The sequence below is a fragment of the Crinia signifera genome, chromosome 3 (genome assembly GCF_055691185.1).
Source record: "Crinia signifera chromosome 3, ASM5569118v1, whole genome shotgun sequence".
Taxonomy (NCBI): Eukaryota; Metazoa; Chordata; class Amphibia; order Anura; family Myobatrachidae; genus Crinia; species Crinia signifera.
The window spans coordinates 339139723-339159940 of record NC_139219.1 but is presented as its reverse complement, the minus strand read 5'-3'; the positions used below and the strand labels follow the sequence as shown (position 1 = coordinate 339159940).

At 42.2% G+C, this 20218-nt stretch overlaps 1 protein-coding gene across 1 annotated transcript in view; it reads right to left on the bottom strand.

Annotated features, from left to right (window-relative positions):
• The window catches only part of LOC146063101 (tyrosine-protein kinase Src42A-like), a 117471-nt gene that overhangs the window by 23472 nt on the left and 73781 nt on the right, over positions 1-20218 (bottom strand). Inside the window, exons 6-8 of the mRNA XM_083175115.1 lie at positions 19445-19500; positions 13939-14092; positions 1137-1268 (exon numbers count right to left, since the gene is read on the bottom strand). Of these exons, the coding sequence (XP_083031241.1) occupies positions 1137-1268; positions 13939-14092; positions 19445-19500 (342 nt within the window). The remainder of the gene's footprint in view (positions 1-1136; positions 1269-13938; positions 14093-19444; positions 19501-20218) is intronic.

Sequence of the window (20218 nt, the reverse complement as noted above, 5' to 3'; positions counted from 1 at the left end):
TAATGGGTATTACGGAGTTTGCTAAAATGTGTAATGGGCATTACTGTGCATGGTGTAAAGTGTAACACCACACCCCTTTTTGTGATGACACGCCCCCTTCCCATGAGGCCACGCCCCTTTTTGCTGCGCGGCTACGCCGCGCAAAGGTCCCCCTACTGTAATGGCTAGATCTGGGACCACCCATTACCATAATTCTAGATTCGCCTATGGCAGTATGTACCTGACATCAGCACCACTCTACACCTGGGAATACTGCTAGTCACACATGTGCTGTGGGGTGGGGGAGGGGATGTCCCCAATCTCTGGGCACCTCCTGCCTAGTGATGTCATACACGTGTCATCTACAGTATGTACCTGACATCAGCACCACTCTACACCCGGGAATACTGCTAGTCGCACATGTGCTGTGGGGTGGGGGAGGGGATGTCCCCAATCTCTGGGCACCTCCTGCCTAGTGATGTCATACACGTGTCATCTACAGTATGTACCTGACATCAGCACCACTCTACACCTGGGAATACTGCTAGTCACACATGTGCTGTGGGGTGGGGGAGGGGATGTCCCCAATCTCTGGGCACCTCCTGCCTAGTGATGTCATACACGTGTCATCTACAGTATGTACCTGACATCAGCACCACTCTACACCCGGGAATACTGCTAGTCGCACATGTGCTGTGGGGTGGGGGAGGGGATGTCCCCAATCTCTGGGCACCTCCTGCCTAGTGATGTCATACACGTGTCATCTACAGTATGTACCTGACATCAGCACCGCTCTACACCTGGGAATACTGCTAGTCACACATGTGCTGTGGGGTGGGGGAGGGGATGTCCCCAATCTCTGGGCACCTCCTGCCTAGTGATGTCATACACGTGTCATCTACAGTATGTACCTGACATCAGCACCACTCTACACCTGGGAATACTGCTAGTCGCACATGTGCTGTGGGGTGGGGATGTCCCCAATCTCTGGGCACCTCCTGACTAGTGATGTCATACACGTGTCATCTACAGTATGTACCTAACCTCAGCACCGCTCTACACCAGGGAATACTGCTAGTCACACATGTGCTGTGGGGTGGGGGAGGGAATGTCCCCAATCTCTGGGTATCTCCTGCTGCTGGCAGCTCATCACTCACCTGGGAAAGGCATCTGTCCATACGTCATAATCTCACTGAGTAAGACTCCGAACGACCAGACGTCCGATTTACTGGAGTATTTCTGCTGCAGGAACACCTCTGGTGCCATCCACTTAATAGGAATCTGGGCATCTGACAGTAAGAGGAGAAGTGTCAGTAATATGTTATTATTTATTTATTTATTTATTTACAGTGTCTTATATAACGCAGCAGATTCCGGCACAGTGTCTTATATAGCGCAGCAGATTCTGTTACAGTGTCTTATATAGCGCAGCAGATTCTGTTACAGTGTCTTATATAGCGCAGCAGATTCCGTTACAGGTTCTTATATAGCGCAGCAGATTCCGTTACAGTGTCTTATATAGCGCAGCAGATTCCGTTACAGTGTCTTATATAGCGCAGCAGATTCCGTTACAGTGTCTTATATAGCGCAGCAGATTCCGTTACAGCGTCTTATATAACGCAGCAGATTCCGGCACAGTGTCTTATATAGCGCAGCAGATTCTGTTACAGTGTCTTATATAGCGCAGCAGATTCCGTTACAGTGTCTTATATAGCGCAGCAGATTCCGTTACATGGTGTTATATAGCGCAGCAGATTCCGTTACAGCGACTTATATAGCGCAGCAGATTCCGTTACAGGTTCTTATATAGCGCAGCAGATTCCGTTACAGCGACTTATATAGCGCAGCAGATTCCATTACAGCGTCTTATATAGCGCAGCAGATTCCATTACAGCGTCTTATATAACGCAGCAGATTCCGTCACAGTGTCTTATATAGAGCAGCAGATTCTGTTACAGCGTCTTATATAGAGCAGCAGATTCTGTTACAGTGTCTTATATAGCGCAGCAGATTCCGTTACAGTGTCTTATATAGCGCAGCAGTTTCCGTTACAGCGTCTTATATAGCGCAGCAGATTCCGTTACAGTGTCTTATATAGCGCAGCAGATCCCGTTACAGTGTCTTATATAGCGCAGCAGATCCCGTTACAGTGTCTTATATAGCGCAGCAGATTCCGTTACAGCGTCTTATATAGCGCAGCAGATTCCGTTACAGTGACTTATATAGCGCAGCAGATCCCGTTACAGTGACTTATATAGCGCAGCAGATTCCGTTACAGTGTCTTATACAGCGCAGCAGATTCCGTTACAGCGTCTTATATAGCGCAGCAGATTCCGTTACAGTTTCTTATATAGCGCAGCAGATTCCGTTACAGCGTCTTATATAGCGCAGCAGATTCCGTTAGTGTCTTATATAGCGCAGCAGATTCCGTTACAGCGTCTTATATAGCGCAGCAGATTCCGTTACAGTGTCTTATATAACGCAGCAGATTCCGTTACAGTGTCTTATATAGCGCAGCAGATTCCGTTACAGCGTCTTATATAGCGCAGCAGATTCCATTACAGTTTCTTATATAGCGCAGTAGATTCCGTTACAGTGTCTTATATAGGGCAGCAGATTCCGTTGCGCTTTACAATAGTAGACAGTGATAAAACAAACTGGGTAACAACAGACAGACTTGGAGGTAGGAGGGCCCTGCTGCAAGCTTACAATCTATAGGTATATAGGATGGAAACACAAGGGAAGGCACCAATAATAGCATAGCAGTCCCACCAAGTTACAAGTCCAGGAGGGAAGCTATAGAATACATAAGTGCCTCAGAGGGTTATGTGTGTGGTATATAAATATGATAGGCTGCCTGAAGAGGTGAGTTTTCAGGGAACGCTTGAACATTTGGAGGCTAGCGGAGTCTTATTGTGCGTGGAAGGGCATGTAATGTAATCATCCCACATACAGGTGTCCCTGTGTCCATGCAGTAAGGGGATCATAACAGACTGAGATGTCCCCACAATGATCCCTACCTAATGATGTCACCACAATGATCCCTACCCAATGGTACTGTATATTGGTTTGACGATTCCTCCTCCCTCATATGTTATCCTACCCACCCTAAGGTTTTACAGGTTAGCTGATACTATAGGTCTCAAAACCAGATTGTTGTGGCTGAGTGCATACTGCTATAGTGAGGTATCTGTCTGAGCTTTATATCTGACCTGCATACTGCTATAGTGATGTATCTGTCTGAGGTTATATCTGACCTGCATACTGCTATAGTGAGGTATCTGTCTGAGCTTATATCTGACCTGCATACTGCTATAGTGAGGTATCTGTCTGAGGTTATATCTGACCTGCATACTGCTATAGTGAGGTATCTGTCTGAGGTTATATCTGACCTGCATACTGCTATAGTGAGGTATCTGTCTGAGGTTATATATGACCTGCATACTGCTATAGTGAGGTATCTGTCTGAGCTTATATATGACCTGCATACTGCTATAGTGAGGTATCTGTCTGAGCTTATATCTGACCTGCATACTGCTATAGTGAGGTATCTGTCTGAGCTTATATCTGACCTGCATACTGCTATAGTGAGGTATCTGTCTGAGCTTATATATGACCTGCATACTGCTATAGTGAGGTATCTGTCTGAGCTTATATCTGACCTGCATACTGCTATAGTGAGGTATCTGTCTGAGCTTATATCTGACCTGCATACTGCTATAGTGAGGTATCTGTCTGAGCTTATATCTGACCTGCATACTGCTATAGTGAGGTATCTGTCTGAGCTTATATCTGACCTGCATACTGCTATAGTGAGGTATCTGTCTGTGCTTATATCTGACCTGCATACTGCTATAGTGAGGTATCTGTCTGTGCTTATATCTGACCTGCATATTGCTATAGTGAGGTATCTGTCTGAGCTTATATGTGAGGTATCTGTATGTGCTTATATCTGACCTGCATACTGCTATAGTGAGGTATCTGTCTGAGCTTATATCTGACCTGCATACTGCTACAGTGAGGTATCTGTCTGAGCTTATATCTGACCTGCATACTGCTATAGTGAGGTATCTGTCTGAGCTTATATCTGACCTGCATACTGCTAAAGTGAGGTATCTGTCTGAGCTTATATCTGACCTGCATACTGCTATCGTCAGGTATCTGTCTGAGCTTATATCTGACCTGTATATTGCTATCGTCAGGTATCTGTCTGAGCTTATATCTGACCTGCATACTGCTATAGTGAGGTATCTGTCTGAGCTTATATCTGACCTGCATACTGCTATAGTCAGGTATCTGTCTGAGCTTATATCTGACCTGCATACTGCTATAGTGAGGTATCTGTCTGAGCTTATATCTGACCTGCATACTGCTACAGTGAGGTATCTGTCTGAGCTTATATCTGACCTGCATACTGCTATAGTGAGGTATCTGTCTGAGCTTTATATCTGACCTGCATACTGCTATAGTGAGGTATCTGTCTGAGCTTATATCTGACCTGCATACTGCTATAGTGAGGTATCTGTCTGAGGTTATATCTGACCTGCATACTGCTATAGTGAGGTATCTGTCTGAGCTTATATCTGACCTGCATACTGCTATAGTGAGGTATCTGTCTGAGCTTTATATCTGACCTGCATACTGCTATAGTGAGGTATCTGTCTGAGCTTATATCTGACCTGCATACTGCTATAGTGAGGTATCTGTCTGAGCTTTATATCTGACCTGCATACTGCTATAGTGAGGTATCTGTCTGAGCTTATATCTGACCTGCATACTGCTATAGTGAGGTATCTGTCTGAGCTTTATATCTGACCTGCATACTGCTATAGTGAGGTATCTGTCTGAGCTTATATCTGACCTGCATACTGCTATAGTCAGGTATCGGTCTGAGCTTATATCTGACCTGCATACCGCTATAGTCAGGTATCGGTCTGAGCTTATATCTGACCTGCATACTGCTATAGTGAGGTATCTGTCTGAGCTTATATATGACCTGCATACTGCTATAGTGAGGTATCTGTCTGAGCTTATATCTGACCTGCATACTGCTATAGTGAGGTATCAGATTCTGAGCTTATATCTGACCTGCATACTGCTATAGTGAGGTATCTGTCTGAGCTTATATCTGACCTGCATACTGCTATAGTGAGGTATCTGTCTGAGCTTATATCTGACCTGCATACTGCTATAGTGAGGTATCTGTCTGTGCTTATATCTGACCTGCATACTGCTATAGTGAGGTATCTGTCTGTGCTTATATCTGACCTGCATATTGCTATAGTGAGGTATCTGTCTGAGCTTATATGTGAGGTATCTGTATGTGCTTATATCTGACCTGCATACTGCTATAGTGAGGTATCTGTCTGAGCTTATATCTGACCTGCATACTGCTACAGTGAGGTATCTGTCTGAGCTTATATCTGACCTGCATACTGCTATAGTGAGGTATCTGTCTGAGCTTATATCTGACCTGCATACTGCTATAGTGAGGTATCTGTCTGAGCTTATATCTGACCTGCATACTGCTATAGTGAGGTATCTGTCTGAGCTTATATCTGACCTGCATACTGCTATAGTGAGGTATCTGTCTGAGCTTATATCTGACCTGCATACTGCTATCGTCAGGTATCTGTCTGAGCTTATATCTGACCTGTATATTGCTATCGTCAGGTATCTGTCTGAGCTTATATCTGACCTGCATACTGCTATAGTGAGGTATCTGTCTGAGCTTATATCTGACCTGCATACTGCTATAGTCAGGTATCTGTCTGAGCTTATATCTGACCTGCATACTGCTATAGTGAGGTATCTGTCTGAGCTTATATCTGACCTGCATACTGCTACAGTGAGGTATCTGTCTGAGCTTATATCTGACCTGCATACTGCTATAGTGAGGTATCTGTCTGAGCTTTATATCTGACCTGCATACTGCTATAGTGAGGTATCTGTCTGAGCTTATATCTGACCTGCATACTGCTATAGTGAGGTATCTGTCTGAGGTTATATCTGACCTGCATACTGCTATAGTGAGGTATCTGTCTGAGCTTATATCTGACCTGCATACTGCTATAGTGAGGTATCTGTCTGAGCTTTATATCTGACCTGCATACTGCTATAGTGAGGTATCTGTCTGAGCTTATATCTGACCTGCATACTGCTATAGTGAGGTATCTGTCTGAGCTTTATATCTGACCTGCATACTGCTATAGTGAGGTATCTGTCTGAGCTTATATCTGACCTGCATACTGCTATAGTGAGGTATCTGTCTGAGCTTTATATCTGACCTGCATACTGCTATAGTGAGGTATCTGTCTGAGCTTATATCTGACCTGCATACTGCTATAGTCAGGTATCGGTCTGAGCTTATATCTGACCTGCATACCGCTATAGTCAGGTATCGGTCTGAGCTTATATCTGACCTGCATACTGCTATAGTCAGGTATCTGTCTGAGCTTATATCTGACCTGCATACTGCTATAGTGAGGTATCTGTCTGAGCTTATATCTGACCTGCATACCACTATAGTGAGGTATCTGTCTGAGGTTATATCTGACCTGCATACTGCTATAGTCAGGTATCTGTCTGAGCTTATATCTGACCTGCATACTGCTATAGTGAGGTATCTGTCTGAGCTTATATCTGACCTGCATACTGCTACAGTGAGGTATCTGTCTGAGCTTATATCTGACCTGCATACTGCTATAGTGAGGTATCTGTCTGAGCTTTATATCTGACCTGCATACTGCTATAGTGAGGTATCTGTCTGAGCTTATATCTGACCTGCATACTGCTATAGTGAGGTATCTGTCTGAGGTTATATCTGACCTGCATACTGCTATAGTGAGGTATCTGTCTGAGCTTATATCTGACCTGCATACTGCTATAGTGAGGTATCTGTCTGAGCTTTATATCTGACCTGCATACTGCTATAGTGAGGTATCTGTCTGAGCTTATATCTGACCTGCATACTGCTATAGTGAGGTATCTGTCTGAGCTTTATATCTGACCTGCATACTGCTATAGTGAGGTATCTGTCTGAGCTTATATCTGACCTGCATACTGCTATAGTGAGGTATCTGTCTGAGCTTTATATCTGACCTGCATACTGCTATAGTGAGGTATCTGTCTGAGCTTATATCTGACCTGCATACTGCTATAGTCAGGTATCGGTCTGAGCTTATATCTGACCTGCATACCGCTATAGTCAGGTATCGGTCTGACCTTATATGTGACCTGCATACTGCTATAGTGAGGTATCTGTCTGAGCTTATATCTGACCTGCATACCGCTATAGTCAGGTATCGGTCTGAGCTTATATGTGACCTGCATACTGCTATAGTGAGGTATCTGTAGGAGTATCTGAGTCTGAGCTTATATGCGACTTGCATAATGCTAGTGAGGTATCTGTTTGAGCTTATATCTGACCTGCATACTGCTATAGTGAGGTATCTGTAGGAGTATCTGAGTCTGAGCTTATATCTGACCTGCATACTGCTATAGTGAGGTATCTGTTTGTGCTTATATCTGACCTGTATATTGCTATAGTGAGGTATCTGTCCGAGCTTATATCTGACCTGCATACTGCTACAGTGAGGTATCTGTCTGAGCTTATATCTGACCTGCATACTGCTATAGTGAGGTATCTGTTTGAGCTTATATCTGACCTGCATACTGCTATAGTGAGGTATCAGATTCTGAGCTTATATCTGACCTGCATACTGCTATAGTCAGGTATCTGTCTGAGCTTATATCTGACCTGCATACTGCTATAGTGAGGTATCTGTCTGAGCTTATATCTGACCTGCATACTGCTATAGTGAGGTATCTGTCTGAGCTTATATCTGACCTGCATACTGCTATAGTGAGGTATCTGTCTGAGCTTATATCTGACCTGCATACTGCTATAGTGAGGTATTTGTAGGAGTATCTGAGTCTGAGCTTATATCTGACCTGCATACTGCTATAGTGAGGTATCTGTTTGAGCTTATATCTGACCTGTATATTGCTATAGTGAGGTATCTGTCCGAGCTTATATCTGACCTGCATACTGCTATAGTGAGGTATCTGTCTGAGGTTATATATGACCTGCATACTGCTATAGTGAGGTATCTGTCTGAGGTTATATATGACCTGCATACTGCTATAGTGAAGTATCTGTCTGAGGTTATATATGACCTGCATACTGCTATAGTCAGGTATCTGTCTGAGGTTATATATGACCTGCATACTGCTATAGTAAGGTATCTGTCTGAGGTTATATATGACCTGCATACTGCTATAGTGAGGTATCTGTCTTGCTTATATATGACCTGCATACTGCTATAGTCAGGTATCTGTCTGAGCTTATATCTGACCTGCATACCGCTATAGTGAGGTATCTGTCTGAGCTTATATCTGACCTGCATACTGCTATAGTGAGGTATCTGTCTGAGCTTATAGCTGACCTGCATACCGCTATAGTGAGGTATCAGATTATGAGCTTATATCTGACCTGCATACTGCTATAGTGAGGTATCTGTCTGAGCTTATATCTGACCTGCATACTGCTATAGCGAGGTATCTGTCTGAGCTTAAATCTGACCTGCATACTGCAATAGTGAGGTATCTGTTTGAGCTTATATCTGACCTGCATACTGCTATAGTCAGGTATCTGTCTGAGCTTATATCTGACCTGCATATTGCTATAGAGAGGTATCTGTCTGAGCTTATATCTGACCTGCATACTGCTATAGTGAGGTATCTGTTTGAGCTTATATCTGACCTGCATACTGCTATAGTGAGGTATCTGTCTTGCTTATATATGACCTGCATACTGCTATAGTCAGGTATCTGTCTGAGCTTATATCTGACCTGCATACCGCTATAGTGAGGTATCTGTCTGAGCTTATATCTGACCTGCATACTGCTATAGTGAGGTATCTGTCTGAGCTTATAGCTGACCTGCATACCGCTATAGTGAGGTATCAGATTATGAGCTTATATCTGACCTGCATACTGCTATAGTGAGGTATCTGTCTGAGCTTATATCTGACCTGCATACTGCTATAGCGAGGTATCTGTTTGAGCTTATATCTGACCTGCATACTGCTATAGTGAGGTATCAGATTCTGAGCTTATATCTGACCTGCATACTGCTATAGTCAGGTATCTGTCTGAGCTTATATCTGACCTGCATACTGCTATAGTGAGGTATCTGTCTGAGCTTATATCTGACCTGCATACTGCTATAGTGAGGTATCTGTTTGAGCTTATATCTGACCTGCATACTGCTATAGTCAGGTATCTGTCTGAGCTTTATATCTGACCTGCATACTGCTATAGTGCGGTATCTGTCTGAGCTTATATCTGACCTGCATACTGCTATAATCAGGTATCAGATTCTGAGCTTATATCTGACCTTCATACTGCTATAGTGCGGTATCTGTAGGAGTATCTGAGTCTGAGCTTATATGCGACTTGCATAATGCTAGTGAGGTATCTGTTTGAGCTTATATCTGACCTGCATACTGCTATAGTGAGGTATCTGTAGGAGTATCTGAGTCTGAGCTTATATCTGATCTGCATACTGCTATAGTGAGGTATCTGTTTGAGCTTATATCTGACCTGTATATTGCTATAGTGAGGTATCTGTCCGAGCTTATATCTGACCTGCATACTGCTACAGTGAGGTATCTGTCTGAGCTTATATCTGACCTGCATACTGCTATAGTGAGGTATCTGTTTGAGCTTATATCTGACCTGCATACTGCTATAGTGAGGTATCAGATTCTGAGCTTATATCTGACCTGCATACTGCTATAGTCAGGTATCTGTCTGAGCTTATATCTGACCTGCATACTGCTATAGTGAGGTATCTGTCTGAGCTTATATCTGACCTACATACTGCTATAGTGAGATATCTGTTTGACCTTATATCTGACCTGCATACTGCTATAGTCAGGTATCTGTCTGAGCTTTATATCTGACCTGCATACTGCTATAGTGCGGTATCTGTCTGAGCTTATATCTGACCTGCATACTGCTATAATCAGGTATCAGATTCTGAGCTTATATCTGACCTGCATACTGCTATAGTCAGGTATCTGTCTGAGCTTATATCTGACCTGCATACTGCTATAGTGAGGTATCAGATTCCGAGCTTATATCTGACCTTCATACTGCTATAGTGAGGTATCTGTAGGAGTATCTGAGTCTGAGCTTATATGCGACTTGCATAATGCTAGTGAGGTATCTGTTTGAGCTTATATCTGACCTGCATACTGCTATAGTGAGGTATCTGTTTGAGCTTATATCTGACCTGTATATTGCTATAGTGAGGTATCTGTCTGAGCTTATATCTGACCTGCATACTGCTATAGTGAGGTATCTGTCTGAGCTTATATCTGACCTGCATACTGCTATAGTGAGGTATCAGATTCTGAGCTTATATCTGACCTGCATACTGCTATAGTGAGGTATCTGTCTGAGCTTATATCTGACCTGCATACTGCTACAGTGAGGTATCTGTTTGAGCTTATATCTGACCTGCATACTGCTATAGTGAGGTATCAGATTCTAAGCTTATATCTGACCTGCATACTGCTATAGTGAGGTATCTGTCTAAGGTTATATCTGACCTGCATACTGCTATAGTCAGGTATCTGTCTGAGTTTATATATGACCTGCATACTGCTATAGTGAGGTATTTGTAGGAGTATCTGAGTCTGAGCTTATATCTGACCTGCATACTGCTATAGTCAGGTATCTGTCTGAGGTTATATATGACCTGCATACTGCTATAGTGAGGTATCTGTATGAGCTTATATCTGACCTGCATACTGCTATAGTCAGGTATCTGTCTGAGTTTATATATGACCTGTATACTGCTATAGTCAGGTATCTGTTTGAGCTTATACATGACCTGCATACTGCTATAGTCAGGTACCTGTTTGAGCTTATAGCTGACCTGCATACTGCTATACTGAGGTATCTGTCTGAGCTTATATCTGACCTGCATACTGCTATAGTGAGGTATCTGTTTGAGCTTATATATGACCTGCATACTGCTATAGTCAGGTATCTGTTTGAGCTTATACATGACCTGCATACTGCTATAGTGAGGTATCTGTCTGAGCTTATATCTGACCTGCATACTGCTATAGTGAGGTATCAGATTCTGAGCTTATATCTGACCTGCATACTGCTATAGTGAGGTATCTGTCTGAGTTTATATATGACCTGCATACTGCTATAGTGAGGTATCTGTTTGAGCTTATATATGACCTGCATACTGCTATAGTCAGGTATCTGTTTGAGCTTATACATGACCTGCATACTGCTATAGTCAGGTATCTGTCTGAGCTTATATCTGAAATGCATACTGCTATAGTGAGGTATCAGATTCTGAGCTTATATCTGACCTACATACTGCTATAGTCAGGTATCTGTCTGAGTTTATATATGACCTGCATACTGCTATAGTCAGGTATCTGTCTGAGTTTATATATGACCTGCATACTGCTATAGTCAGGTATTTGTAGGAGTATCTGAGTCTGAGCTTATATCTGACCTGCATACTGCTATAGTGAGGTATCTGTCTGAGGTTATATATGACCTGTATACTGCTATAGTGAGGTATCTGTCTGAGCTTATATCTGACCTGCATACTGCTATAGTGAGGTATTTGTAGGAGTATCTGAGTCTGAGCTTATATCTGACCTGCATACTGCTATAGTGAGGTATTTGTAGGAGTATCTGAGTCTGAGCTTATATCTGACCTGTATACTGCTATAGTCAGGTATCTGTTTGAGCTTATACATGACCTGCATACTGCTATAGTCAGGTATCTGTCTGAGCTTTATATCTGACCTGCATACTGCTATAGTCAGGTATCTGTCTGAGCTTTATATCTGACCTGCATACTGCTATAGTCAGGTATCTGTCTGAGCTTTATATCTGACCTGCATACTGCTATAGTGAGGTATCTGTCTGAGCTTATATCTGACCTGTATACTGCTATAGTGAGGTATCTGTCTGAGCTTATATCTGACCTGTATACTGCTATAGTCAGGTATCTGTTTGAGCTTATAGCTGACCTGCATACTGCTATAGTCAGGTATCTGTTTAATCTTATACATGACCTGCATACTGCTATAGTCAGGTATCTGTTTGAGCTTATAGCTGACCTGCATACTGCTATAGTCAGGTATCTGTCTGAGGTTATACATGGCCTGCATACTGCTATAGTCAGGTATCTGTCTGAGTTTATATCTGACCTGCATACCGCTATAGTCAGGTATCTGTTTGAGCTTATATATGACCTGCATACCGCTATAGTCAGGTATCTGTTTGAGCTTATATATGACCTGCATACCGCTATAGTCAGGTATCTGTCTGAGTTTATATATGACCTGCATACTGCTTTAGTGAGGTATTTGTAGGAGTATCTGAGTCTGAGCTTATATCTGACCTGTATACTGCTATAGTCAGGTATCTGTTTGAGCTTATACATGACCTGCATACTGCTATAGTCAGGTATCTGTCTGAGCTTTATATCTGACCTGCATACTGCTATAGTCAGGTATCTGTCTGAGCTTTATATCTGACCTGCATACTGCTATAGGGAGGTATCTGTCTGAGCTTATATCTGACCTGTATACTGCTATAGTCAGGTATCTGTTTGAGCTTATATCTGACCTGCATACTGCTATAGTCAGGTATCTGTCTGAGCTTTATATCTGACCTGCATACTGCTATAGTCAGGTATCTGTCTGAGCTTTATATCTGACCTGCATACTGCTATAGTAAGGTATCTGTCTGAGTTTATAGCTGACCTGCATACTGCTATAGTAAGGTATCTGTCTGAGCTTTATATCTGACCTGCATACTGCTATAGTGAGGTATCTGTCTGAGCTTATATCTGACCTGCATACTGCTATAGTGAGGTATCTGTCTGAGCTTATATATGACCTGCATACTGCTATAGTGAGGTATCTGTATGAGCTTATATCTGACCTGCATACTGCTATAGTCAGGTATCTGTCTGAGTTTATATATGACCTGCATACTGCTATAGTGACGTATCTGTATGAGCTTATATCTGACCTGCATACTGCTATAGTCAGGTATCTGTCTGAGCTTATATCTGACCTGCATACTGCTATAGTCAGGTATCTGTCTGAGGTTATATCTGACCTGTATACTGCTATAGTCAGGTATCTGTTTGAGCTTATACATGACCTGTATACTGCTATAGTCAGGTATCTGTTTGAGCTTATACATGACCTGTATACTGCTATAGTCAGGTATCTGTCTGAGCTTTATATCTGACCTGCATACTGCTATAGTCAGGTATCTGTCTGAGCTTTATATCTGACCTGCATACTGCTATAGTGAGGTATCTGTCTGAGCTTTATATCTGACCTGCATACTGCTATAGTGAGGTATCTGTCTGAGCTTATATCTGACCTGTATACTGCTATAGTGAGGTATCTGTCTGAGCTTATATCTGACCTGTATACTGCTATAGTCAGGTATCTGTTTGAGCTTATAGCTGACCTGCATACTGCTATAGTCAGGTATCTGTTTGAGCTTATAGCTGACCAGCATACTGCTATAGTGAGGTATCTGTCTGAGCTTTATATCTGACCTGCATACCGCTATAGTGAGGTATCTGTCTGAGCTTATATCTGACCTGTATACTGCTATAGTCAGGTATCTGTTTGAGCTTATAGCTGACCTGCATACTGCTATAGTCAGGTATCTGTCTGAGCTTATATCTGACCTGCATACTGCTATAGTCAGGTATCTGTCTGAGCTTATATCTGACCTGTATACTGCTATAGTCAGGTATCTGTTTGAGCTTATATATGACCTGCATACCGCTATAGTCAGGTATCTGTTTGAGCTTATATATGACCTGCATACTGCTATACTGAGGTATCTGTAGGAGTATCTGAGTCTGAGCTTATATCTGACCTGCAGAGATAACAATGGACGAACTATCCATGAAACGCGCCATGCCAAAGTCTCCAATTTTGCAGGCCATCATGGCGGAAAGGAGGATGTTCTCCGAGCGCAGGTCGCGGTGTACGCAGCCCTTCTGCTCCATGTACTCCATTCCCTGGGAAATCTGGAAATAACAACCAAAATACAGTAGTATACACAACGGGAAATCACCTGGGCCCCTATGGGGATTTTCCTAGATCTGCACGCTTAATTCACTTAAGTCCCTATGAGCATTTACCTGTACATATGACCACATGTAACCTATTAGTACACGCTGGCTGTTGGAGTACCTGTACATATGATCACATGTAACCTATTAGTACACGCTGGCTGTTGGAGTACCTGTACATATGATCACATGTAACATATTACTACACGCTGGCTGTTGGAGAACCTGTACATATGACCACATGTAACATATTACTACATGCTGGCTGTTGGAGTACCTGTACATATGACCACATGTAACCTATAAGTACACTCTGGATGTTGGAGTACCTGTACATATGACCACATGTAACATATTACTACATGCTGGCTGTTGGAGTACCTGTACAGATGACCACATGTAACATATTAGTACACGCTGGCTGTTGGAGTACCTGTACATATGACCACATGTAACCTATTAGTACACTCTGGCTGTTGGAGTACCTGTACATATGACCACATGTAACATATTAGTACACTCTGGATGTTGGAGTACCTGTACATATGACCACATGTAACATATTACTACATGCTGGCTGTTGGAGTACATGTACATATGACCACATGTAACCTATTAGTACACGCTGGCTGTTGGAGTACCTGTACATATGATCACATGTAACATATTAGTACACGCTGGCTGTTGGAGTACCTGTACATATGACCACATGTAACATATTAGTACACGTTTTCTGTTGGAGTACCTGTACATATGACCACATGTAACCTATTAGTACACTCTGGCTGTTGGAGTACCTGTACATATGATCACATGTAACATATTACTACACGCTGGCTGTTGGAGTACCTGTACATATGACCACATGTAACCTATTAGTACACTCTGGCTGTTGGAGTACCTGTACATATGACCACATGTAACATATTAGTACACGCTGGCTGTTGGAGTACCTGTACATATGACCACATGTAACATATTAGTACACGTTTTCTGTTGGAGTACCTGTACATATGACCACATGTAACCTATTAGTACACTCTGGCTGTTGGAGTACCTGTACATATGATCACATGTAACATATTACTACATGCTGGCTGTTGGAGTACCTGTACATATGACCACATGTAACCTATTAGTACACTCTGGCTGTTGGAGTACCTGTACATATGATCACATGTAACATATTACTACACGCTGGCAATTGGAGTACCTGTACATATGACCACATGTAACATATTAGTACACGCTGGCTGTTGGAGAACCTGTACATATGATCACATGTAACATATTAGTACACGTTTTCTGTTGGAGTACCTGTACATATGATCACATGTAACATATTACTACACGCTGGCTGTTGGAGTACCTGTACATATGACCACATGTAACATATTAGTACACGCTGGCTGTTGGAGTACCTGTACAGATGACCACATGTAACATATTACTACATGTTGGCTGTTGGAATACCTGTACATATGACCACATGTAACCTATTAGTACACTCTGGCTGTTAGAGTACCTGTACATATGATCACATGTAACATATTACTACATGCTGGCTGTTGGAGTACCTGTACATATGACCACATGTAACCTATTAGTACACTCTGGCTGTTGGAGTACCTGTACATATGATCACATGTAACATATTACTACACGCTGGCTGTTGGAATACCTGTACATATGACCACATGTAACATATTAGTACACGCTGGCTGTTGGAGAACCTGTACATATGATCACATGTAACATATTACTACACGCTGGCTGTTGGAGTACCGGTACATATGAACACATGTAACATATTACTACACGCTGGCTGTTGGAGAAACTGTACATATGACCACATGTAACATATTAGTACACTCTGGATGTTGGAGTACCTGTACATATGACCACATGTAACATATTACTACATGCTGGCTGTTGGAGTACCTGTACATATGACCACATGTAACCTATTAGTACACTCTGGCTGTTGGAGTACCTGTACATATGACCACATGTAACATATTAGTACACTCTGGATGTTGGAGTACCTGTACATATGACCACATGTAACATATTACTACATGCTGGCTGTTGGAGTACCTGTACATATGACCACATGTAACCTATTAGTACACGCTGGCTGTTGGAGTACCTGTACATATGATCACATGTAACATATTAGTACACGCTGGCTGTTGGAGTACCTGTACATATGACCACATGTAACATATTAGTACACGTTTTCTGTTGGAGTACCTGTACATATGACCACATGTAACCTATTAGTACACTCTGGCTGTTGGAGTACCTGTACATATGATCACATGTAACATATTACTACACGCTGGCTGTTGGAGTACCTGTACATATGACCACATGTAACCTATTAGTACACTCTGGCTGTTGGAGTACCTGTACATATGACCACATGTAACATATTAGTACACGCTGGCTGTTGGAGTACCTGTACATATGACCACATGTAACATATTAGTACACGTTTTCTGTTGGAGTACCTGTACATATGACCACATGTAACCTATTAGTACACTCTGGCTGTTGGAGTACCTGTACATATGATCACATGTAACATATTACTACATGCTGGCTGTTGGAGTACCTGTACATATGACCACATGTAACCTATTAGTACACTCTGGCTGTTGGAGTACCTGTACATATGATCACATGTAACATATTACTACACGCTGGCAATTGGAGTTCCTGTACATATGACCACATGTAACATATTAGTACACGCTGGCTGTTGGAGAACCTGTACATATGATCACATGTAACATATTAGTACACGTTTTCTGTTGGAGTACCTGTACAGATGACCACATGTAACATATTACTACATGTTGGCTGTTGGAGTACCTGTACATATGACCACATGTAACCTATTAGTACACTCTGGCTGTTAGAGTACCTGTACATATGATCACATGTAACATATTACTACATGCTGGCTGTTGGAGTACCTGTACATATGACCACATGTAACCTATTAGTACACTCTGGCTGTTGGAGTACCTGTACATATGACCACATGTAACATATTAGTACACGCTGGCTGTTGGAGTACCTGTACATATGACCACATGTAACATATTAGTACACGTTTTCTGTTGGAGTACCTGTACATATGACCACATGTAACCTATTAGTACACTCTGGCTGTTGGAGTACCTGTACATATGATCACATGTAACATATTACTACATGCTGGCTGTTGGAGTACCTGTACATATGACCACATGTAACCTATTAGTACACTCTGGCTGTTGGAGTACCTGTACATATGATCACATGTAACATATTACTACACGCTGGCAATTGGAGTTCCTGTACATATGACCACATGTAACATATTAGTACACGCTGGCTGTTGGAGAACCTGTACATATGATCACATGTAACATATTAGTACACGTTTTCTGTTGGAGTACCTGTACATATGATCACATGTAACATATTACTACATGCTGGCTGTTGGAGTACCTGTACATATGACCACATGTAACCTATTAGTACACTCTGGCTGTTGGAGTACCTGTACATATGATCACATGTAACATATTACTACACGCTGGCTGTTGGAGTACCTGTACATATGACCACATGTAACATATTAGTACACGCTGGCTGTTGGAGAACCTGTACATATGATCACATGTAACATATTAGTACACGTTTTCTGTTGGAGTACCTGTACAGATGACCACATGTAACATATTACTACATGTTGGCTGTTGGAGTACCTGTACATATGACCACATGTAACCTATTAGTACACTCTGGCTGTTAGAGTACCTGTACATATGATCACATGTAACATATTACTACATGCTGGCTGTTGGAGTACCTGTACATATGACCACATGTAACCTATTAGTACACTCTGGCTGTTGGAGTACCTGTACATATGATCACATGTAACATATTACTACACGCTGGCTGTTGGAGTACCTGTACATATGACCACATGTAACTTATTAGTACACGCTGGCTGTTGGAGAACCTGTACATATGATCACATGTAACATATTACTACACGCTGGCTGTTGGAGTACCGGTACATATGAACACATGTAACATATTACTACACGCTGGCTGTTGGAGTACCTGTACATATGAACACATGTAACATATTACTACACGCTGGCTGTTGGAGTACCTGTACATATGACCACATGTAACATATTAGTACACGCTGGCTGTTGGAGAACCTGTACATATGATCACATGTAACATATTACTACACGCTGGCTGTTGGAGTACCTGTACATATGACCACATGTAACATATTAGTACACGCTGGCTGTTGGAGAACCTGTACATATGATCACATGTAACATATTACTACACGCTGGCTGTTGGAGTACCGGTACATATGAACACATGTAACATATTACTACACGCTGGCTGTTGGAGTACCTGTACATATGATCACATGTAACATATTACTACACGCTGGCTGTTGGAGTACCTGTACATATGACCACATGTAACATATTAGTTCACGTTTTCTGTTGGAGTACCTGTACAGATGACCACATGTAACATATTACGACATGCTGGCTGTTGGAGTACCTGTACATATGATCACATGTAACATATTACTACACGCTGGCTGTTGGAGTACCTGTACATATGACCACATGTAACCTATTAGTACACGCTGGCTGTTGGAGTACCTGTACATATGACCACATGTAACCTATTAGTACACGCTGGCTGTTGGAGTACCTGTACATATGATCACATGTAACCTATTAGTACACGCTGGCTGTTGGAGTACCTGTACATATGATCACATGTAACATATTACTACACTCTGGCTGTTGGAGTACCTGTACATATGACCACATGTAACATATTAGTACACGTTGGCTGTTGGAGTACCTGTACATATGACCACATGTAACCTATTAGTACACTCTGGCTGTTGGAGTACCTGTACATATGACCACATGTAACATATTACTACATGCTGGCTGTTGGAGTACCTGTACATATGACCACATGTGACATATTAGTACACGCTGGCTGTTGGAGTACCTGTACATATGATCACATGTAACATATTACTACATGCTGGCTGTTGGAGTACCGGTACATATGACCACATGTGACATATTAGTACACGCTGGCTGTTGGAGTACCGGTACATATGACCACATGTAACATATTAGTACACGCTGACATGTAACATATTAGTACATATGACCACTGTATGTTATCATTAATAAGCTGTAGTCAGTGCCCATACACAGAATTCCTAGGTATAACAGGACTGGTACTGACCTGCACAGCAAAGTCCAGCAGCTGGGAATACGCCATGTCCCTGTCCTTCTGATGAGCTGTGGGGGGAAGAAGTCCAGAATATTACACTATGGAGGGGATTCTGGTTGATTGGACTGAATTTGCAACAGGGGCCAATGGTGAATGCCTAACATACACATGTTCCCAAATGCCTAACATACACATGTTCCCAAATGCTTTCACATACACATGTTCCCAAATGCCTCCACATACACATATTCCCAAATGCCTTCACATACACATATTCCCAAATGCCTTCACATACACATATTCCCAAATGCCTCCACATACACATGTTCCCAAATGCCTCCACATACACATGTTCCCAAATGCCTTCACATACACATATTCCCAAATGCCTCCACATACACATGTTCCCAAATGCCTCCACATACACATATTCCCAAATGCCTAACATACACATATTCCCAAATGCCTCCACATACACATGTTCCCAAATGCCTCCACATACACATATTCCCAAATGCCTCCACATACACATGTTCCCAAATGCCTCCACATACACATGTTCCCAAATGCCTCCACATACACATGTTCCCAAATGCCTTCACATACACATATTCCCAAATGCCTTCACATACACATATTCCCAAATGCCTCCACATACACATGTTCCCAAATACCTTCACATACACATGTTCCCAAATGCCTTCACATACACATGTTCCCAAATGCCTTCACATACACATGTTCCCAAATGCCTCCACATACACATGTTCCCAAATGCATGCATCT